The following is a 23,823-nucleotide window of genomic DNA, read 5'->3' on the forward strand; positions in this document are numbered from 1 at the left end:
AGGGTAAACTTCACAATTCATATTCAGGGTAAAGTTTGGGCGTACCTTTGAACCCACTAAAGTATACATCTCGATCCTTTTAACCCCGAAAAAATACATTAAAATACATTAAATGTTCCTTTTAACCCTCGATGTTTAATGCCCCTTCTAACCCTCATGTGTGAAATGTCACCTTTGTCCACCCCGTTATATATCGGTATACGCCATAAGGGCTAAAAGGTACATTCGAAAAACTTGGAGGGTTGAATCGAACGACTTTAACCATCGAGGCCGCGTCGGAACATCCATCCAAACCTCGAGGGCTAAAAGGTCATTAAACCTAAGTATATAGGAAACATAACACAAGCTGAACAGAGTATCAAACAAGGAGAACACCAAAAAAGTAAAACACAAGTGTATTCCTTGAGAGAACTGAAGCTCGAATTTTTTTTTCTTGAGGTTGTAGCAAAACAACAAAATAAATTAACCATTTATTTTGTAAAGTTAAACTACTGCGTTCTTAACTTGTTTGCATCACTCTCTACCGATAAACATAAATCTTGTATTAGTTGTTGAATTAAGATTTAAAAATATCATTGCATTCAACCCCCTTCTGTAATACATCCAAGGACCAACAGAGATGGCGCGCGACAGTGGCTGAGGTGAAGGCGGTGGCGGAGGTGGTGGTGGAGGTGGAAGTGAAGGTGGAGGAAGAGATGTAGAATTTAGTGATATTCACTGTGGAATCTAGTGATATTTCATGTGGATTTTTAGTTCGTTGAATAAGAGTATTTGAGACCAAATAGACTAGATGATAACCCTTCATTCTATTCTAATCCAACACTTCTAATTTGTTGAGCACTTTTAAATTTAGTATTTTTTATTTTAATAGAGTATGATTGTTTTTCTTATCCGACATAGATGTGCATGAATTAGGCAGCAATTATGATCCTTTTAGTTTTTTTTTTTTGAAAAGTAGTTATTTATTTAATCCTACATTGATCTTCAAATTATTCTTTAACAAGCATATAATTTACAAACACAATACTTAGATTTATCATAAATGTGCAAGACAAAATGACACATTGATATGTCACAATTTATTCTTTCACAAGTATATAATTTACAGACACAATGCTTAGATCTATCATAAATGTTCCGAGGAAAATAACACGTAGATATATCATAAAATATGCGGGAGAAATTATTATGCAGGATAAGAATATTGCAAATTATAACAATATTTTTGAATTAAAAACCAAAAATCATGTCGATTGTATGTATAAATTAGTTTTTAGAAATTATATTAAGTCCTTTAATCTATCCATTGATTGCTACTTTTAAGCTCCTACTTCTTGTAAATAAACAGCCATGAGAAGTATTAGATATGCTATTTTCTCACTCATCTACTATTTTGCTCTCTCAATTCTTAATATTTTAAAACTATATGAAAATAATCATTTTATATAATATAAAAACTAATCTTTTATATAATATGAAAATTAATCACACTCATTATTTTCTTCCACTTTTCAGAATCTATTGATATATCCCACCATTTTATCCACTTTTCTTAATTTTTTTTAAAAATAATTTATACATTTTTCATAATTCCAACCCCAATGTGAAGAGATGAACAATCAGTTGTTTAGAAATGAACAATCAATTATATAATATATACCCAACAAGATACAGTGAATATCAAACTAATTTTAATGATAGCTTATCAACATTACAAGAACATGCATAAACTAAATTACTGAAAGCAAAAAAAAAAAAGGAAAAAGAAAGGCATAAAACTTTTACACATTCTATGGACCAGGCAGTATGATAATCATATTACACCAACTCATTCCTATCGAACGTGTATTCGGTTTTTTAAAGAGGTCAGTTTATATATGTATTGCCCTTGCAGAGGAGGCACTGAAAACAAACAAACTATGTTTCAAGGTTAAGCAGCCGAGAAATTCTCTCTATTTCTTTGATTATTAGCTCTTTTTCCTCTTCAAATTGATCATCATCAGAACCTGTAACATGAGTTTTAGTTAGCAACACGGCATGGATGCATACTCTATGGGGCCCAGTGGACATCCAGAATCTAACCCAACATCTAGCTACACATGATACCTAGAGACATGGCAACATATTACATACCTTTACCCGCAGATAGATTGTGAAGTAACTCGAGCAATTTTTCATGGTTCTTAGCCAATATTAATTTTATCTCTTGCGGCTTGTTAGGGTTTGCCACAAAAACCTAGCAAGTGATACAAGAACCACGTGGTTCTTTATTATATAAACCAATAGGAATTCTATAATTGGTGAAACACAAGTATGTTAAGTATTTGTAAAAAAATGGCAAACAAGTAATAATACCTTGAAAACATGGAAAGCGGAAATCTGAATGTTTTTGCTCGAGTCCTGTAAAGGTTTTCAAAAATGAAAGGATTAGTTTAAAAGGCTGCAACTATGTTGCAAGGGTCCATTAACATTTATTAAGACATGTACACTTTGAATACGAATAACAACTCTCCTATAGTAATCTGCATTCTAAGAATAGATATTTCCACTGAAAATTCTCGAAGGTAATGACTTGGTTGGCTAAAATGTCAAATTCAGCTAAGCATTTAGAGAGCATGCAGTTCAAGAGGGTGACAACATGGCTAGCTTAGGGGTCGTTTGGTTGGAGAGGGGTATGGGGTTGGAATGAGGAATCGGGTTAAGCAGGTATGGGTTTGAGGTATCATTTCAGATATCAGGTGTTTGGTTGAGTAGTGAAATGAATATGGTTGAATTATAATATTTATGAGTTATTAATTGTAATTAATATAAAATATCATTAAATTCATATTTATATATATTTTTGAGTCATTAATTTCATTTTTTAATGATTTACATGAAATGATATAAATAGTAATGAAAATAAAAGAAAAAAATTTGATTCCTGAAACTCATGTTTCATACCCACCTCCCCCTTGGGTATGAAAATCTCATACCTTGTGGGTTGAGGAATGGGTTTGATGAAAGAAATTTTTTAACCAAACACCACGTATGGGTTTGGAATGAACAAAACTCATACCTGATATCAGGGAAGCTCGAACCAAACGACCACTTAGAAGGTTAGCTTAAGAACATCTCGAAAGGGCGTTCAATATCTTACTATATTATATTGCTTAGTCTTAGCTAGCTTGGAAAATGTATAATTTTGTTTGATAATACTATATGACCCTCTATTCAATTATCTTATTATTAAAGGAAAATAGTAAGATTTTAAAGATTATAAAGTAACACGGAGATGCAATAAATAAAAAGAGAAAAAGAATCAGAAATAGCTAGCCAAATACACTATCCAAATTTAATTACCGAGAAAAGCTAGCTAGACAATACGGAGACCAATTTCACCAACTTAACATGTTGCCTATCTCCAGCAGCATCTTAGCACATTCCTTAAATATAATATAAATTATTGGATCCTAGTGACTTAAGATAATAATAGCTATTCTCACCTCCAACAATATTCCTTATATTCATTCCTTATATACTATAATTATTAAAAGTTACCATTATTACAATAGGTGAAGAGAGAGAACATGTTTGTTTTCAAAATTTATTATAAAATAAGATTTAGGAGAGGAGAGAGGTTAGCTAAAGATAAGGCATGGCTAATGGATCTTAGTGATTTAGGGAATCACTAGGATACTATTGGAGTGGATTATTTTCCCATATTCCTCATAATTTGGTTTAAGACTCCAAATAGGGAAGCTATTGAAGTTGCTCTAAATAACTAGCAATTTCGAACTTTTAGCTAGTTGTGTCATCTCCTTGTGGTAACTAATTATTCGGCTAAAATATTGACTAAATTCGTGTTTTGCTTAGCTATATCACTCTTTGATTATTTTATTACTAAATACATAAAATAGAGGAAAGAGAAAGAAAGAAAGAAGTAAGAAACAATGTTATAACTACACAAATGTCACTAACAAAAATATTCTAGCTCACTTGTTTAATTAGCCATGTCAAATTCTTAAAGTGCATACTCTTTATATGGCTAACTAAAATGCCATGTCATCACCTTAGATGCTCTTAGTCTTAAAGACGCTACAGGTATCCTCACTAGTCGAATTCTGCCGGCTATTTGAATTATTTGTTACTTTCTTTGTTCTCTTTGTTTTTCTTTTTTTCTTCTTTTTATTTTTTGAGTTTATTTACTTCTAAGAAGTAAAAACATTGAAATAGAGAGTGCAAAACATGGATTTAGCCTGCTAAGATTTGACTAGCCAATATTTAGCTTTCATTGGAGACTCCTTAAATCTAACAAACCTAGTTGTGCCATTTTTGTCATGAACTCAATTAAACAAAATTTAAATGAATTAACAAGGACTAAATTAGAAGAGATCAGTAATTTTATATTATTTTGTCAGTCGGCAACATTCACATAACCAGTATCCAACCAGGCGGTAGGGTTCTCACATGCTTAGATGGAAGACTGTAATTATACCTTACAAATACAACCCTTACTACATCTAGTAGAGGTAGAACAAATCAACTTTGCCACCTAAGCACTGGTGTTAAATTTTATATTCAATTCAATAACTCTAGTATTTTTCTATCTATGCATAGCACAAGGTTAATACCTTCAATAAAGTCATCATAACTTTCAAGTGTCGTACTTCAGCAATGTAGCGCTTCATAACATGGGGATTTGGAAGCTCCAAAAGAAATTCCGAGAGAAGCTATACCTCATGAAATCACCACTTTCATGCATCTAAATAGATTATAGGACTAAAGTCTATCAATATGCAAAGTACATTCAAAACCAACCTTTAAAGACTGTCTTCTTGTCACATAATTTCTTGAGGTCAGTAGTGTCTCATAGCGCTCAAAGAACTGGAATAGAAAGAATTACAAACTAATTGAGCCACAGAAAGCGGAATACTATTGTCAACACTAAAAGTAGATAATATTGAGGTGTCACCTTCTTGAAGATCAGACTAATATTCAAAGGTTAAAAGACTTAGAGTTTGCACCATAGCTATTTCGGCATATAAATGCAGAAAAGCTTAAATAAAATCTTAAAATTATACTGAGAACAAAATTAAAACCTCGTCATAATGAGTCGTTAGGAATTCAGCAACTACTGTTTCATGTTTGGTAAGAAGATCCTGTGGAACACCCATATAACGATTAACAAGAAAAATATTTAGATATTCACCAATAATCAAATAAAATATGGCCCTTTTCCTTTCAATGAGTAAATATGAAGATTTGCGAAAACATAAATTTACCAGCTACCTTGAAGGTAGAAAAAGCATCAGAAGCAACATCAAAGTTAGGTAGCTCCACATATTTGAAAAAAATCTCAAAGCTTGGAGACTCCAATACATACCTGAAAGGTTGATGTTAGTAAAAGATATAACACCGACTAGCTTTCCAAATCAAAGAATTGGGTGTACAAGGCGGAATCTGTAATAATAACCTCTGTATGTATAGAGCACTTAAAAGATGAAAGTACCAGAACTTGCAAATTATTTGGTTGGCCTTGCGGTGCACAAAAACTTTGAAAAACTACTAATTAAAAATCTAAGAATTTAAGCATAACACTACAAGAGCTTTTACTTTTATTTTTTCGTTCTCATAATATTTGATGGTTGTCCTTGACTGGACTACTCTAATGTAATTACTCACTGATAAAATGGTCTCAGAAACTGTTTATTAAAATAAAAGATTATTATCTTCATTATTTGGTATAAGTGTTTGCTCTCTGTGGTTCAGAAGCCAAGTGGATTCTTTGCAGTTTTTGGAATTTTATCTATCTTTTTCTGAATCTAGTAACTTCACCATTAATTCCGTGCTTTTATTGGTCTTACATTGTGCACAGTTATGGAGTAGTGTGGATGGACAGCTACAAAGTGCATTCTTATATACGGATTTTTAATATGGTTTAAATTGCGGCACACTATGACTCTTCCCTGGGTTTATGATAACTGGAATGTAGCCTTATCCTAAGTTATATTTACAGTAGAAACTGTAGAGTTGATTTAATAGATTGGTTTGTCTCCCCCGTTCCTCTGTTGCCTAAATAAGGTGGATTCTTGAGTTTCTTACAGATAGTAACAAAATGGCTACTACATAATCATTTTGCTTTCTTCACATCATTGTAAATTTACTACATATTTTAATGCACAATAACAAGAGATCTCAAAAATAGTACCAGAATCAACTTAAGTAACAATATAATGACTAGTAGGTAAAGCAAATAATTATGTTACAAGAATAACCTCATACTTTGCTAGAGTTGGTACTCTGATGCATTCACGCAGCATACTCCCACAAGTTAACGCAATATCCTTGTTATCGTAACTGCAGGATATAACAATGTGTTGCATTCACCCGAAGTCACTAATTAGAGTACAGAGAAATACTAAAGTAAAATAAAATGTAGACGTGTTTGTCCTGAATTCATGTAAGACTATTTTAGAGATTTCTAATGCATGTATTGAATATAATATTTATACAGAGGCTCATGATCAAATAGAAACCACTCTTAAAATAAAAACTAGAAACCAGTTTCCCTACCACTATTTATAACTACGGGTATCACTAATTCATACTGCACTAATCACTGTTTTTATACAGTATGTAAACAGCGATTTTTATTATCAAAATTGAGAAAATCTACTTATCTAAACTATTGATAATCGATTATAGATGATCAATTTCATCCGTCGGAAAGTTCTTGGCGGTAGGAAGCCGCAAGAGAAGTTGTATGATGATGGGAAGTGGTCGTTAGTTTTGTAAGTTATGATGGAAAGTGTATATGCTTATTGGTGATGATAGACAATGGTGGCAAGTCATAGAAACGTCTGGTAATGGTGGTAAGAGATCCATTATTACGATTTGGGTGAAGATGATGGTCATATACGTTGCATATATGTGTGTATATATATATATATATATTTATATTCGTGAGATATGCTATATATAAATTAATGATATGTTATGTACAAATTAGTGATTTCTGTAGTTAAAAACAGTGATAAAAAACTGAGCTAATTTGGTTTCTATTGGAGTAGGACTCTTTATATATATATATATAGAGAGAGAGAGAGAGAGTCTTACTCCAATACAAACCTCCTTATTATACAAACTAAAAACCCACCTCAAATATCACTAAATTCTAAAGCACATATCACTAATATCTACACCTCCCTCTCCATCTTCCCCGCCATCTCCATCTTCACCTCCACCTCCATCTCCGCCTCCGGCGCCACCCCTTCACCTCACCCGCCGCCTTTCAATTGCAACACCAGTTGTCATCCACAGCTCCAGTGATACTCCGCCGCCTGAAATCACAGCCTCATCATGTTGTCTCCTTCCTCCGCCATCTCAGCCGCCCGTGTCTCCCTCCTCCGCCATCTCAGCCACCTCCATCGCCCGCCTCCTCTACCGCCCCTCCTCTTTCGTGCCCCGCCCACTCCATGCTCCCGCCCTTCCATATCCACCACCTCCACTATCTCCACCATCATTACTATTAGCAGAATGGCTAACAAGCACTGATTAGAAGGTTTCAATAATTTCTGGAGATTTTCACCTATTTTTGCAACACAAATTACTAATTTTTAAAAGTGATAATCACTAATTTGTAGGGCACAAACCACTAATTTGCAAAGCGAAAATCACTAACTTATACAATAGTGACCACCGATTTATGTAATTAAATAAGCAACTGTGCTGATTAGGTATTCACTAAATGAAATAACAATCATGGCTCTAATGACGTCAAAATTCAAGACATAGCGGCATATGAAGAAAGCAATTAAGTATAAGAAAGTCGTGGTAGTTATGATAATGTAAAGATGGGTGAAGGTCATCGAACAAATATCTGAGGAAAGGGGAAAGGTGGGTGATGACGCAGTGGCAATGGTGGATGATGGAATGCAGCGACTACGGCAAGGAAGGGATGTTATGATTAGGGGTGAACATAATCGACCCGAACCGCGAAACCCGACCCAAACTAACCCTCTTTCGAACCGATTAAACCGAACTGTTCAAAACCGATAATTAAATGGGTTCATTTTCGAAAAACCCAAATAAATTGGGTTGGGTCAGGGTTTAACATATTATAACCCTTAACCAACCCAACCCAACCCGTTTATATACAAAACAAATAAATTAATTTCTATCACATGATCTTTATGTTTAAATATAGTGATGTTACAATATAGTGCATGCAGATTCCTATTTACAGTCTCATTTGATTGTATTTCAGTATTTTAATTTGTTTTGCTAAGTAATATGACCATAATATGTGGAATGATATTGATCTTAGGAAATATAAATAAGAAATGATAATATAAATTTTGACAAATCTCTAAAATTTTGACATGATAATATAAAATTTTGACATGATAATTTTGACCCAAACCAACCCGAACCAATTCAACCCAATATAAAAAGAGTAAGGTTAGGTTAGACATATATTTTTGGATTAACGGGTTGGATTTTTGAAAACCGAACTAATTGGGTTGGGTCATTTTATTGGCTCTAACCCGACCGACCCAACCCGTGTTCACCCCTAGTTATGATAAAAGGTTGCGGGTGGTGATGATGAGTAGCAGGAGAGATGAGAAAAAGAAAGAGACGGAGATATGAAAGAAGAGGGACGTGGATGATATATACGTACATGTCTGTATGTATATGTAGCCAGAGAAAGAGAACTGGTGGGTGTATTGGTAAATATTTGGTTTGTAGTTTTTATTTTAAGGGTAGTTTGTACTTGATCATGAGCCTATATATATACATATATATATATATATAGGTTCATGATCAAACAGAAACCAATTTTAAAATAAAAACTAAAAACCACTATTAAAACTCCTTAAATTACTAAAGGCACTCACTTACACTTAATTATAACCCAGCAGTAACCCCCCACCCAGATCTGCCCCCGTTCTTTCTCCTCCTTCCACCTTCTCTTTTTCATCAACCCCACTTCATCTCCCTCTTCTCCTTCCACCTCCACTACCACATCTATGCCCACACGCTCCTACCAACACTGTCACCCATGTCATTGTTTCCGATTTCACCATCATCACCACCACCTCTGCCACCTGCTCCTGATATGTTTACAAAAATCGATGATATTCTGATATATCATTTAGTGATATCAGCTATACATTTTAGTGATATTCGCTTTAGAAATTAGTGATATCCGCTGTAGAAATTAGTGATATTCGTAAAAATCTCCAGAACTTGATTCAAACCTCCAGATCTGTTTTTGTTTGTTGATTCTGGTGGTGATGGCGGTGGTGGAGAATAAGGTGGTGGAGATGGAGGGGGCTAGGGCATGGAGGATGCGGGGGGGGGGGGGGGGGGGGGTTGAGATGGTGGAGGTGGAGGTCGAGATGGAGTTATGGCGGAGGTAGGGCCTGAGATAGCGCGCGGAGGTGAAGGTGTTGGTGGTAGAAGTGTCGAGGTGGAGGTGATGATGGCAAAAGTCGAGATGAAGGTGGTGGAAGAGGTGGAGGTGGGTGGACAGTGGTAGAGACGGTGGAGGAGGAATGGGGGGATGGTGGACGTGAACAAGGTGACAGTGGGCGACAAATGTGGAGGGAGCGGCAAAAATGGTGTTGCCGGAAGTGGAGGCTTAGCCGGAGAAGATGGAGGTGGAGGTGGGGTTATTAAAAGATTTAGTGATATTGTGTTTAGAATTTTGTGATATTGCAGCTGGGTTTTTAGTTTGTAAAATAAGAGGGTTTGTATTAGAGTAGTACTCTCTCTCTCTCTCTCTATATATATATATATATACATACATATATATATATATAATACTCAATTCACGAGCACGATTGGATAGCCCAAGTGGTGGGCATGCTTATTAAGTCGACAAGTCGAGCCTCGGCACCCGGATGCCTTGGAATCGACTAGTCGACAAGTCGCCCGACTAGTCGAAATAAGTCGACAAGTCGTGATATACATACATAATATATATATATATATATATGGCCTATATATATATATATATACAAAACAGAGCAAGTGCAGAACAAAACAACAGCCCCCACTGATCATTTACAAACGATCAGAATAAAAAAAAAGGTTAATATTTTTTTTATTAAATATGAATACAAAATAATTAAAAAATAATTATTAAAATATTTTTAATTTAAAAAGGCAGATAGATAAAATCAATATTTTAAGTAAAACAAAATTAAGATGGAATTTTTAAAAATAAAAGATGAAAAAAATAATTATAAATATGATTTAAATTAAATTAATATTAAAAAATATTCACTAAAACGTTTTTAATTAAATAAAACTGAATACAATAAATAATTATTAAAAGTTATTAAGTAAAATAAAAGTAGAATGTAATTTTTAAAATTAAAGTAAATAAATAAAATAGAACTGGATAAAAAGTAAATATTAAAACGTTTTAAATAAAAGTTTTTTAATAAAACTAAAATTTAGAATTAATTTTTAAAAATAAAACAGAAAACAATTAAAAACCAAATAGTATATGTTTAAGAGTAGTGGCTGAGGACTGTCCACGTGCACGCTACCAAACCAAGACCCCAGTGTATATGCACACCCCCAGTATATATACACAAGACTGTGTATATACATAACTAGCTTATAACCCGTGCAATGCACGGCCGGTTATAATATTTGCTATTTTATCGTATATATTTTAACTTAAACTAATATTATTGTGAGGATAAAATTATGATAGAATAATATGATTAAATATTTTTTTTATTTAACAGATGATAAATTCTTTTAATATTTCGTTATTGATAATTAATAATATAGTATGGAACATATTATAAGTTAAAAGAGATGCGTAAAACCAAATACCGACCCATCATACTAACCTAATTTTTAATGTTTTGATTTAATAGATAATAAAAAATATATTATAACATGTTTTAAATTAAAGAAGTTCGTGGGTCGAATACCAATTGGATCACCTAACTCGATTGACCGACCGACTGACAGAACTTTTCATGTTTTAGATATAACAGTATAATAGTATATTATAGATTTATAATATTTCTTTTAAAGTGAGTCCATTAGAGTATTTAAAAATAATGTTAATGTATTTTGGTTGAAAAATATCACAGGTTATTTATTAATAATTATATATAATAATATTATATTTTTATATACATGTAGCCCGTGTTAATTGTAGAAGATCCATTTTTTAGCTAGAATATATGAAAAAGATAATGTGTTTTAGTTAAAAAGGTAATAATTACTATGTTTTTCGATGTTATTTTAAATGATGGAGTTTTTTTAGTTGAAAAATATAAAAAAAAAAGATAACATATTTTGGTTGAAAAGAATAATTGGTATATAGATAGGCCTGTATTTTGGCCTAAGTACCGATGACTTTAGTGATTTGGAAGATCCAAAACCAAAAAAGAGGTTTTTAGTAAAGTCAAATAGGTCTTATATTTGTTTTATGTTTTGATCTTATATTTGTTTTATGTTCTGGTTTGTTTATATTTTGTTTGAATCCCACTAATTTTGTTTGAAACCCGCTAATTATAAAAGTCCGTATAAAAGCCCACGTATGGACCGATCAAATTTTTAATGTTTCGACTTTAATAGTATAGTATTTTTTAAGGTTTGAATTTAATTCTGGTATAGTCAAATAGGTCTTATATTTGTTTTATGTTTTGATTTGTTTATAGTTTGTTTGAAGCCCGCTAATTTTGTTTAAAGCCCGCTAGTTATAAAAGTCCATATAAAAGCCCGCGTACCGACCGACCAAACTTTTAATATTTCGGTTTTAATAATATTGTATATAGATAGTATAGATGAGTCGCGAAATAAAAAAGAAAAGGAGAGGAAAAAGAGAGAAAGAGAGGAGAGGGCAGAGAGAGGAGAGATGTAGGAGAAGAGAGAGTGGAGAGATTGTCTGTGCCTCCGCCCCCGCTCCAGATAAGTTTGAAGATAGCCGAAACAAACAAACATCCAGTGTAAGTATTGCTTTAAAAACCCTAACCGGGTTGGGTAAAATCCCTCGATACCGGGTCGGGTCGGGTTTAACCCATGGACGACTTTTTTAACAAGTCGCTGCTCGACTAATTCAATCCACCGACTTTCCGACTAGTCGGCGACTAGTCGTCGACTCAATAAGCATGGTGGTGGGTTTATCCTTTGTTATCCTGGGTCACCCGAGTTCAACTCTGGCTCACCTCGAGAAGTATTAGAACGGATACTCATTTGCAAGGCACATAAGCCTAAATTGTCAAAAAAAAAAAAATCTCAATTAACTATCAATACCTTTTATTTTCTATTTCTATACTCGAACAATGCGATATTCATAAATATTGAACATATTAAACTTTAGCTTACCTTAATAATTGAATGCGCAAAAACTTTTTGGGACAAATGAATCAGAAAATGTGGTTAAAATAAGTGGGACAGGGAGTATATATTATTAAATATGCATGCATGGGCAAATACTCTAGTCGCATAAAGCATACAAGGCAATGAGACAAGACACAGACAAATTGTATCAACAAACATAAAGAGACCAAAAGAATAAAATTATAAAACCTCACCCGACAACCAGGAAGTCTAGAAATTCTAAATGGTTCTCTATGTACTGCACGCAGCAGAAAGTGGAGCCGACCTGTTGCCTCATTAATATGGTCCAACAGTGAACTAAATCTTTTCTTGCCTGTATTAAAGCTTATTATAAATCTTTGTATGCAAAGTAATATCTTATTAGCATAACATAATAGATAATACTATGATTATCATGATCTACCTCCCATTTTAATAAAGGTAACTTGTCCATGAGAAGAGTCAACCCATCCTCCTTGCATATTTCAAGTGTCAACTGAGTAATCTGATCTGGGTTTGGTTCAACTTCCCCATCTCCAGAAAGCATAACTCTCATAATTGCAAAATTCTTTTCCACCTCTTCAAGGGCCTGGACCAAATGAAGAGTGCAAAGGTCAATAATTACAGGGAACAATTTACAATGACAGAATGCAATTATGTGACTTGTATATATATGAAACATCTTAATAACTCATTGACTAAGATGATCCTGAGAAATCAGAAAGATTAATCTGTTATCTGTATATATTTTATGTTACTTATCTAGGAATAAAGTCAATTGTGATATATTTATGAAGTTTAGTTATATCCAATTTTAGAAGCATTCTAAGCTGGTAGCAGTATATTAATATACTGAAATCATTTATTCATGATAGTCGATTAGTATTAAGAAACAACTACAGATATTAATTAGCATAGTTTCCATATTATTAGTTTTAGTTTAAAAATCTCCTTAAAAATATAAGATGTTATATATTATTGTTTCTAGACTTTATTCATTTATTAGATTGGATATTACCTCTTTTATATAGGTTGTAGTCCATAAGTTTTTTACCCTTTTACATATGGTAAATTCTTGTGTTGCTAATGACTCATTAGAAAGAAATTTAATGTCTTTAGTTCAACACACATTAACACTTTCGTTGATTTTTTCGAAGAACTTAAGGACAATTTTTTTGTTCAAAGGAGAGGACTACGACATGGAGCAAAGAATAAGAATAATGCGTATTGTTTTATGTTGCCTTTTAGGAATAGATTTATCCGTAGGAAAGGAGTTAAAACAAATAAAAGATGGATTGATGTGGATTAACAACAGAAAGCTCACACCCTAAGGTGATCCACCCTCAGAAGAACCACTACTCCAGTACTTCTCCACCACAGAAGAAAACAGTTTGTATAAATATCAGAAGAGAGAAACAATTCTCTATTCAATTAAATCAATCAAAGTCTCCTCACAATGATATCTTACATCTCATTATATAGGAATAAATACCTAACTTAACAATTCTACTACTAGAATCTAGAATATTTCTAATTATCAATTTATCTAATAAATTACAATCAAATCCAGTAGTTATAACATAAAATAAATACAATTTAATAATTTAACTCCTCGTTCCACATCAATTTAACTGCAACCTGCTTTTGTGTTTAATAATTATATAAGCAGCGACTCTTCACAGGGTAGGGTCATCTGTCAGGAACTGGAGGGTTCCTGAGTGAGTTTTCTGAATGTTTTCCTAGTTTTCTAAAGGTTTAAGCGCAGAAATGATATAGAATAAACAGATAAATATGGCAGAGTACAGGTAGAAATCAGATTAGGGCAGAATTTAACAGAGAAAGATTAAGAACATGGTTGTATAGAGATGCAGAGATATCTTCAAAAGAAGATTAAAGTTTCTAGAGAGAAACTGTAAAAAAAGGTAGAGAAGCGTTGGTGGAACAAAATTCCCTTCTCTGTCAGTTCGTCAAGCATATTGAAAATACAAATAAATCTTGCTATATATAGGCTATCAGACTAACTAGCTCATTAAATGACACATATACCCTTATTATTCTGTTACCCATTACTACTGTAATACTACTGTAAACTACTGCTAATCGGTTCCTAACATTTCTTTACCCTAGAATATTAATCATGTCCTCATGGTTGACGTTGCACTTCCCAGCTTTTTTCCATCTGAATAGATCAGCTGCTACTTTTTTTTTTCTTTTTCCTTTCATGTACAGCTCTTGCATAACCATGGCTGAAGATCTGATTTTGCAATAGTCACCAACAAATTATCCTCGTACAAACAACTTAAAATATCCTGCTGGGTCAAAAATTGTGATTGTTTTGTAGCTTACTGGAATTCCAGCAGGAAGTTGCGGCTGAGTGCTTCCAACTGCGTTGCCATATAATTTTAATGAAACCACATCTTGACTTTCCGGAATTATGCAAGGATCGCACTGCACCCTTGGTCCATCCAACTCTATTCAACAAGTTTTCTGAAACTTGAAGCTTTGGCTTTAGCTCTTGTGGTTGGTCCAAACCCTCTTTAAAGCGAATATCATCTCAATAGATGTTCTTCTTAACTCAGACACACCTAGGTTCTCGTCATGTATCTTCTTTGGCACATATGTAAGCAATGCAGTAAAACCAGATGCAAAAGATTTCTTAGCTTCATTGGCACAGTCCAATCCCTTAGCACCTATAGAGTTGTCTGCTATAAAGTTCTGCTTGTGCTGAGAAGAATCCTCATGACCCAGAATTGTCAAGATCAGTTCCAGCTTCCTTCCAGTCCGTAATGTCTAGATTTCAGAGCATTGCTCAGAGTCTTGTGGTCAATCATCCACATGAGCTCCTTCTTTGGATTTAGAAATTCAACTTGAGATTTTGTAGGGACTCATGTCGATGGTCTCTGATTGCCATGTTCTTTCTTTGTTTTCCGCTTACAAGGATTCACAAATACTTCCACTCTTTTCTTAGCTTCCATATCCCTCAGTATACTCATTGTCTCTGAACAGCCAGATCAAATAACTCCTCTAATTTCTAAAATCTCTTATTAGATTTCTCCCTTTAACCTAAGTTTCTTGGACTCGGCTACAGAGTGTTGTACGGGACACGGATCGAAGGGTCGGATTCGGCAATTTTCAAAATTTTAGGACAGGGGGACACCGCCCAAGATTTGGACACAGATATCGCAAATATTTTTAATAAATAATTATATTAATATTCATAGCAAAATTAACCTTAAACAATTGCAAAAGTTCTATAAACTGTCAATGCAAAATAAAATGAGTCTTATGCTAAAACATTCAGAATAAAAATTTAAAATATTCAAAGATCTTCAAAATACAATTCATGATTTTTATGTATCTTACTATCTTTTGTCTTCAAATGTATAAGTTCAAACTCTGGATCATTCAATAATAACTCTACAATTTCCAACAAACTATCACCATCAACATTGTCGCCTCTTAATCTCCAATGTAAAAAGAGAAAATAAAATATAGCGAAAATCAAGAAAAAAAGATTGCAAGTAAATAGAAATACTTACATAAAAAATAAGGCAAATATAAATATATTACCAACATCCCAATATTTAGATGGACCTTATGTGTATTCTTTTTCCTTTCATGAGAGCAATTTAACAATATTGGGTATGTAAACAAAACTCTTAGTTCTCTCATTAGCTAGTCTATTTTTCTTCACACTTTGAATAGTGCCATAACTGCTCCAATTGCGGTTCACAATTGGTTGTGAAAGCAATCTAAATGTTAGACCTTGCAACAATGATGTAAATGAACCATAATTTACCCACCATGATATAAGGTCTTCTTCCGATCATGATGCAATAATATATGGCTTTCCAAAATATTCAAGGTCACAAGCAAATGAAACAAACTCCTAAAACACCCTTTTAAGGTCATCGGGGTTATTAAAAAGTTTTTTAAAACATAGATCCCTATTCAGAGACACATCTTCATCCTCATTTGGTAATCCATGACAAACACCGCGATTCCCTCCTCCCACCCACTCCTTACTATAATATTTTGGGACAAGAGAGTGTGCTCAACAATGAAGTGGTGTATAACTTTTATTCCAATTTTCTTCCAAAACCTTCTGCATAACATTAAAAAAAAAAAAAACTTGATTTACCAGTTAACAAGTCCTCATTCTCATGCTCAAAAATATGACCTCTCATATCTTCAATCATAATATCCCACATCATAAACAAAATATAAAACACTAGAATCTCTGTCTGCAACTCGCAAGAATATCACCTAAGGTTCAGTAAGTTCCAAAATATAATCAACTTCGTCACACCAAGTATCACTAACTAATGTCCTTAATTTCTCAAGATTTCAATTCATTCGCATTCTTTATATTACCTTTATTTTTTTCCAATCAGGGACCATCACAGTTTTTTCCAAGGCATCTCTAACTCTAGTAATTCTTGACAACGTCACAATATGAAAAGCAAATCTTTTTTTGGCAACTTTTAGTAACCTTACATCCGAGTAACGAGTAAAAATCATCAAGGGTAAGCTATGATTTAATATGAATTATGTAATATCACGGGATTGGGTTACTACTTTGTTTATCCATACACAATGATCATAATGAGCAAATGATGGACTAGGTTCACATATGTATTTATTGCCAGCTCAAATAATGAACTGCACATGGAGTCTAAAAAAATTTGAAATCCTTACTTTCAATCAAAGCACCGGCTGCCTTATAATTTGAAGTATTATTAGTGATTATTTGCATCACATTTTAGAATCACCAATCCCGTCATCAACCTCGAGAAATACCTTTGCAACATACTCGGCACCGTTAGTAGCATGATTAGAATCAAAAGCTTTCTTTAGTAATAGATTTCACTATAGATTTAAAGATGCGAGTATGTTGCAAAGCTATATCTAGAGGTTGTCGAGAAGATTGATGATTCTAATGTGGTGCAAATAATCATCGATAATGCTTCAAATTATAAGGCAGCAAGTGTTTTAATTAAAAGTATCCCGAAATTTTTTGTACTCCATGTGTAGTTCATTATTCGAATTTGGCAATAAAATACATTTTTGAACCTAGTCCACTTGGACATCTCCAACCATGATACAAAAATCCAAATTTAAGACAATTTTGCCCCAAACCACTCCAACCATGGACTAAAAAGTGATCAAATTTTGGATCAGTGAATAGTATTTGTCCAACTTTGGATCACTACTATTCACTGATCCAATTCTTTTTAAAATTAAAATATTGTGACTTATTATTTGATGATCTTGTTAATGTTACTCCCTCCGTCCCGTTGGATTGTAAACATCACTTTTTGGCATGCTTTTTAAGACCTTAAAACATTATGTAACTATATTTTATAATAGTCTCAAAATACGTGCAAACAGTGAACGTTAACAATCCCATGGGACGGAGGGAGTATTTAAGATAGATTAATTAAGATTAGAATATAATTAAAACGATTTATAAATTAAAATTGCAAAAAAAACATAAATTTCAGAATACATGAACATTAAAAAACATGAAACAAAATAATACAACATAGACAATTCAACAATTATACAACTTTAAATAAAAATTAAATTATTGATTTAATCGTCGGCTAAATCAGTTCCCTCCGAGATAATCCAGCTTGAACTTCAAAATGCACTAATTGAGCATTTGTGGGAAAAATATACTAATTCCGAGAATTAGTATTTTTATGCAATATTTTAATGCTTTTAATTTATTTTTATGTACGGTTTTATCTTTTTTGAATTATTTTGTAACATTTTATCTTTGTCTAGTTGTTGATTTTATTAGAGCTTATTGCACTTTGTAACCCCAGACTTTGGCTCATTAGCAAATCAGACCCCCCCACTTTGAAACGTGGTAGTTTGTAACCCTAAGTTTAAATTAGCTTCCAGCTTGTAACCTTGGCCCATACATCCGTTAAAAACCGCCGTTAACTTTAACTGTTTGAGAGGTAAAAGTGTGTATATTAGTTTCTAACAGCTACTTTACCCCCTGTGACCCCTCAAAGTTTATGTATTATATTTTGAAATTATATCTGAACACACAACGATGTAATAAAATTTAAAATAAGTTCTAAAAGATTTATTTTTTTAAATAAGTTACATCGTATATGTAAAAATAAATAAATTTTCAAATTCCAAATCTAAATACATATTTTAAAATTTATTTTTAATTTTTTTACATCATTTTGTGTGTTCAGAAATAATTTTAAAATATGATACATAAACTTTGAGGGGTCACAGGGGGTAAAGTAGCTGTTAGAAACTAATATGCACAGTGTTATCTCTCAAACAGTTAAAGTTAAAGGCTATTTTTAACGGATGTGTGGGCCAGGGTTACAAACTGAAAGTTAATTTAAACTTGGGGTTACAAACTACCACGTTTCAAAGTGTGGGGTCTGATTTGCTAATGAGCCAAAGTCTGGGGTTACAAAGTGCAATAAGCTCATTTTATTATTATAATTAAAGATGAAATTAGTTAATCTTTTTAAAATATCTAAAATCAAAGTATATGAATATAATAATGATGAATGAATTTTGATCTATATTTGGATCATATGATTGGAATAGGATTTGGATATCGCCCTAGATTTGGATCATTTGGTGATCCAGATTTGGGTCTATGGTTGGAGCTAGCCTTATGATCATTGTGTATGGATAAATGAAGTAGTAACTCAAGCCCGTAATATTACATATTTCATATTAAATAATAGCTTCCCCATGACGACTTTTACTCACTACTCGGATGTAAGGTTACCAAAAGTTGTTGAAACAAGATTTGCTTCTCATATTGCGATGTTGTCAAGAATTAGGAGAGTTAGAGATGTCTTGGAAAAAAATTATAATGAACCCTGATTGGAAAAAAATAAAGGTAATACGAGGAATGCAAATGAATAAAAAACTAGAAAAATTAAGAACACGTTAGTTAGTGATACTTGGTGGGACAAAGTTAATTATGTTTTGAAATTTACTGAACCTTTGGTGATATTCTTGCGAGTTGCAGATAGAGATTCTAGTGATTTACATTTTGTTTATGATATGTAAGATACTATGATTGAAGATGTGAGTGGTCATATTTTTGAGCATGAGAATGAGGACTTGTTAACTGGTAAATTAGTTTTTTTTCTAGAGCATGAGAATGAGGACTTGTTAACTGGTAAATCAGGTTTTTTTTTGAAGTTATTCAAGAGGTTTTGGAAGATATGTGAAATAAAAGTAATACACCACTTCATTGTTTCGCACTCTAGTCCCAAAATATTATAGTCAGGAGTGGTTAGGAAGAGTCATGGTGTAGAATGAGGATGAAGAGGTGTCTTCGAATAGGAATCTATGTTTTAAAAGACTTTTTAATAACCCAAATGACCTCGAAAGGGTGTTTAAAGAGTTTAGTTCATTTGCTTGTGACCTTGAATATTTTGGAAAGCCGTACATTAATGCATCACGATTGAAGAAGACCCTATATCATGGTGGGCAAATTATGGTTCATTTACACCATTTTTGCAAGGTCTAACATTTAGATTTCTTTCACAACCAGCCTCATCATCAGGTTGTGAACGCAATTGAAACACTTATGACACCAAAGTAGACTAGCGAATGAGAGAACCGAGAGTTTGGTTTACATACACAATAACGTTAAATTGCTCTCAAGAAACAAAAAGGTATACACATAAGGTCCACCAAAACATTGGGATGTTGGTATGATCAATATATATTTATATTTCCCTCATTTCTTATGTTAGTATTTTTATTTACTTGCAATCTATATTTTTATATTCACTATCTTTTTTTTCTTTTTACATAAGAGGAGAAAATGTTGATCTTGATAGCTTGTTTGTTGGAAATTGCAAAATTATCATTGAATGATCCAGAGTTTGAACTTATCACATTTGAAGACTAAAGACTAAAGGACCATAAAAATCATGGATTATATTTAGGAGATCTTTGAATATTTTAAATTTTGATATGAATGTTTTAGCATAAGACTCATTTTGTTTTACATTGGCAATGTATGGAACTTTTGCAATTGTTTAAGGTTAATATTGTTATGAATATAAATATAATTATTTATTAAAAATATTTGTCGTGTCCAAATTTTGGACGGCGTCTCCATGTCCTAAAATTTTAAAAATGCCGAATCCGACTCTTCGACTCGTGTCCAGTCAGACCCTCTGTACCCGAGTCCAAGTAACTCATGATTCAACAATACCAACTCACTAATCGGTAGAGCAATTCAACAGAGCAACAGAACAATTCAACTAGAAGAAACAAAGTGCTAAGTACTCCAACGCAAGTAAACTCGATAGATCTAGTATTTGTGATTTTTCTCACTGATATCATTTGGAAGTACTGAGTCTATGTAAACGAGAGCAAACAAATATAAACTTCAACAAACAATAGAATGAACTAGTTGAGAACAGAAATCAAAAACCTGATGTGCGCTCCTCTGATTATCACTTCACTTCACAATCAAACCAGTTCACAGCCTTAACAACACCAATAATTTCACCATAAGCGATTCAATCAACACAATAACAACCTTACAACTGTTGTGTTTACACAAATCAACCAGAATTTAGCACAATTGCTGAGTCAACTCGGTAAACTAGTAAAACAAGTCTACAACCACAGTTTTTGTAATTTTCTGCGAATTAGCACTAAATCTACAGAATAACACTTATAACAAGTTGAATCTACACCAAACTTCAGCGAAACAGCAACTTTTACTAGCTACAACTACATATCTAATCAAGAGAGATCAGAACGAAGCACCTAAACTAAAATTGATGTATCTTAACAATTACAGTTGCAATTACGAAGTTCCATAGATCGTTCGACTCGTCTTAGTGTGCACTACATAGTAGAAGCAGTGGTTGATCGATATAGAGTTCTCTGATACCAATTTGCAGGAACTGGAGATTTCTGAGTGAATTTCCGGAATGTTTTTCTAGTTTTCTATAGGTTTGAGTGCAGAAATAGATATAACAGATAGACATGGCAGAGAGCAGATAGAAATCAAAGAGATTAGGGCAGAATTTATTAGAGAAAAAGAGTAAGAACATTATTGTTGTAGAGAGATGCAGAGGTGTCTTGTTAAAAAAGATAGACGTTTCTAGAGAGAGAAACTGTAGAGAGAAGGCAGATTGGTGGAACAAAGTCCATTTTCTGTTATTTCACCAAGAATGAAAATACAAACAAGTCTTTCTACATATAGGCTATTAGACTAACCAGCACAGTAGATGAAACATATACCCTTACTATTTCTGTTACCCAGTACTAAAGTAATACTACTGTAAACTACTACTAATCTAGCTCCTAACATCATCTAGTTCGTCGACTTGCTATTTGATGGGAAGTCAACTGGTTAACTAGTTTGATCGATTTTCGACTTGAATTCAAATTTAATTTCTGCTATTTTCATTATATTCTGCATTAGTTTATTTTATGATTTCAGCATTCAGCATTGTGCATGTTATGAATCTAAACAATGCATTCTTCATGTCATAAATCCGCAGACTGCATTCTGCAATCTAAGTTATGTTTTCTGTAAATTTACAAAGTCTTGTTTCCAATTTTTAGTTTCTGCACCAAGTTAAATACTCCATGTCCCAAATTAGTAGCGCACGTATTTTAAGGTGCAAAAGAAAACATAGCTCCGCTACTTATTTTTTTGAATTTTCTTTTTCTAAATAAAAATATAAGTAATAAACTTTAATTTAGAAAATGAAAATTCAAAAATAATTTATGTAGCTATATTTTCTATGCATCTTAAAATACGTGCAAATGTCAAAGTGACTACTAATTTGGGACAGAGGGAGTAGTTGCTACTGAAGGATGTAACTATTGAAGTAATAACTTCAATAGGTTTTCATTATTTCATACTGAAACAGAATGTCACAACAATGTGGTACCAAATATCTATACAACTATATACTTATAATTTATCTAAGTTAATTTGTCTATTAGTTGGCGACTAGTAATAATTAGATTACTGTGAAAATTATAGGTTAAGAACTTGTTTCTTTATTGTTGATTGTTACTGAGAAACAATATGTACTAGGATAAAATCCTTGCTATATTCATTAATTTATAATTGCTAGTTGCATATATATTTAGTTATGTATTGAATTAAGAAATTACTTTTTCACAGGTTGTAAATTCACAAATTTATCTCCCTGGTGCAGTTACACTTCGTTCTTGAATTTAGTTTTAGAGAGGAAGGGGGAAAATGTGATTATTTAATTTCCCCGTTTTTTCCCCAGAATTTAAAGCAAAGAGAACAAAAGAATGCAAGTTAAAATATTAAATAAATTTCTTACCAAAATTTTCTTCTTGAAAATGGGAAGTTTAGGAGAGAAAGACAAGTCACAATAAAATATGCAGAGATCCTTTTACATATCCTTCTTTTATTCTCTTTAAAAACTTGGGAATATGAGAAATAATTTATTTTCCTTTCTTTTCCCTAAATTTCAATGCTCTTTTCACTTTCTTCATCTAAAACACTCGGGAACACTCTAGGAACACACAGTCAAAAAAAACTTGTGTAGTGATTTATCTCCAATTCAATTACCGCGGTCATATCATTTTACTAGTGTTTATCCAAGATTCCTGCTATTATCCCGACACAAGGGCTCCATATCAGTACATCATAAGTCCGGTCCCCCAACAAGTAGCGAAATCTAATTCCATCCCCCAACATTGCCAGAGGCACTAAACTGGCTCGAAAGACAACGGTAGCACAAGATTTTCAAATTACACAGCTTACATTCCGAAATTAAATCATATTCATAGCAACAATCAAATTAAATCAGAGAACCTAGTAAAAAAAAGATAAAGTATAACGAAAGCTAGGGTTTAACAGAAGAGCTTATAGATCTGAGATTGTATGTACCTTTTTGAGGGCATTGACTTCAACAATAGTCTTGGTGTCAAGAGCATTTAAACTATCTCTAATTGCTTTCGCCAGCTCTTGTGGAGTTTTAGGTTTTGATGGCTTGAAGAAAAATGACATGTTTAAATACAGGATCGATCGATCAAATGATCAATGCTCTGTGTCTTGCGCGTACATGGGCTGGGGATGATTCACAACACTAATTAACTTTGGATCTTTGCTCACTCCTTTCACTAATTAGCGTATCAAAATGTTTTTATGTTCATATAATGGGAGCTGGTATTAATATCTTCGGACTCCCATCTAATTCCATACGTCATTATTTGTCACCAACTTTGATTCTTATACTCCCCCTGTATAAATACGTTCACTGTTTTCAAAGTATTTTAAAACTTCAATAAAATATAATTTCATAATATTTTTTTAAAATTTTTCTTTTTTAACAAAAGTATCAAATTTTTGTTAAGAGAATAAAAAGTTAAAAAAATATTGTGAAACTATGCTTTAAAAAGTCTTAAAAAGCGTATTAAAAACTAATGTATACAATTCATTACGAAGGAGGAGTATAAAATATTGTTATT

The 23,823-nt window shown here is 32.8% G+C and overlaps 1 protein-coding gene across 3 annotated transcripts; it reads right to left on the bottom strand.

The window, feature by feature from the left end:
• Positions 1 to 1,669: 1,669 nt before the first annotated feature.
• Positions 1,670 to 23,557, bottom strand: LOC108214858 (uncharacterized). Of its 3 annotated transcripts, XM_017387078.2 has the most exons (12): positions 23,243 to 23,384; positions 20,783 to 20,837; positions 12,761 to 12,925; positions 12,552 to 12,670; positions 6,265 to 6,339; positions 5,272 to 5,365; positions 5,082 to 5,141; positions 4,801 to 4,866; positions 4,614 to 4,712; positions 2,356 to 2,400; positions 2,134 to 2,236; positions 1,670 to 2,006 (listed from the first exon to the last, which is right to left on the bottom strand). In XM_017387078.2, the coding sequence occupies exons 3-12, from the start codon at positions 12,890 to 12,892 to the stop codon at positions 1,918 to 1,920; spliced, it is 882 nt and encodes a 293-aa protein (XP_017242567.1). In that variant the 5' UTR covers positions 12,893 to 12,925; positions 20,783 to 20,837; positions 23,243 to 23,384; the 3' UTR covers positions 1,670 to 1,917. The 3 variants fall into 3 exon arrangements, with proteins under 3 accessions (XP_017242567.1, XP_017242565.1, XP_063945356.1); XM_017387076.2 differs by lacking the exon at positions 20,783 to 20,837 and having other exon boundaries at positions 23,243 to 23,557; XM_064089286.1 differs by lacking the exons at positions 2,134 to 2,236; positions 20,783 to 20,837 and having other exon boundaries at positions 1,754 to 2,006; positions 23,243 to 23,507.
• Positions 23,558 to 23,823: the final 266 nt, after the last annotated feature.

This window comes from Daucus carota, chromosome 3 (genome assembly GCF_001625215.2).
Source record: "Daucus carota subsp. sativus chromosome 3, DH1 v3.0, whole genome shotgun sequence".
Classification (NCBI taxonomy): Eukaryota; Viridiplantae; Streptophyta; class Magnoliopsida; order Apiales; family Apiaceae; genus Daucus; species Daucus carota.

Bases quoted from the DNA above. Each gene is read 5' to 3' on its own strand.
- LOC108214858 (XM_017387076.2), bottom strand. From the start codon at position 23,362: ATGTCATTTTTCTTCAAGCCATCAAAACCTAAAACTCCACAAGAGCTG. The intron at 4,713-4,800 runs GTTGGTTTTGAA...CATGAGGTATAG, and splicing joins CAAGAAGACAGTCTTTAAAG to CTTCTCTCGGAATTTCTTTT. The intron at 2,401-4,613 runs GTATTAACCTTG...AAACCTTTACAG, and splicing joins TTATGATGACTTTATTGAAG to GACTCGAGCAAAAACATTCA.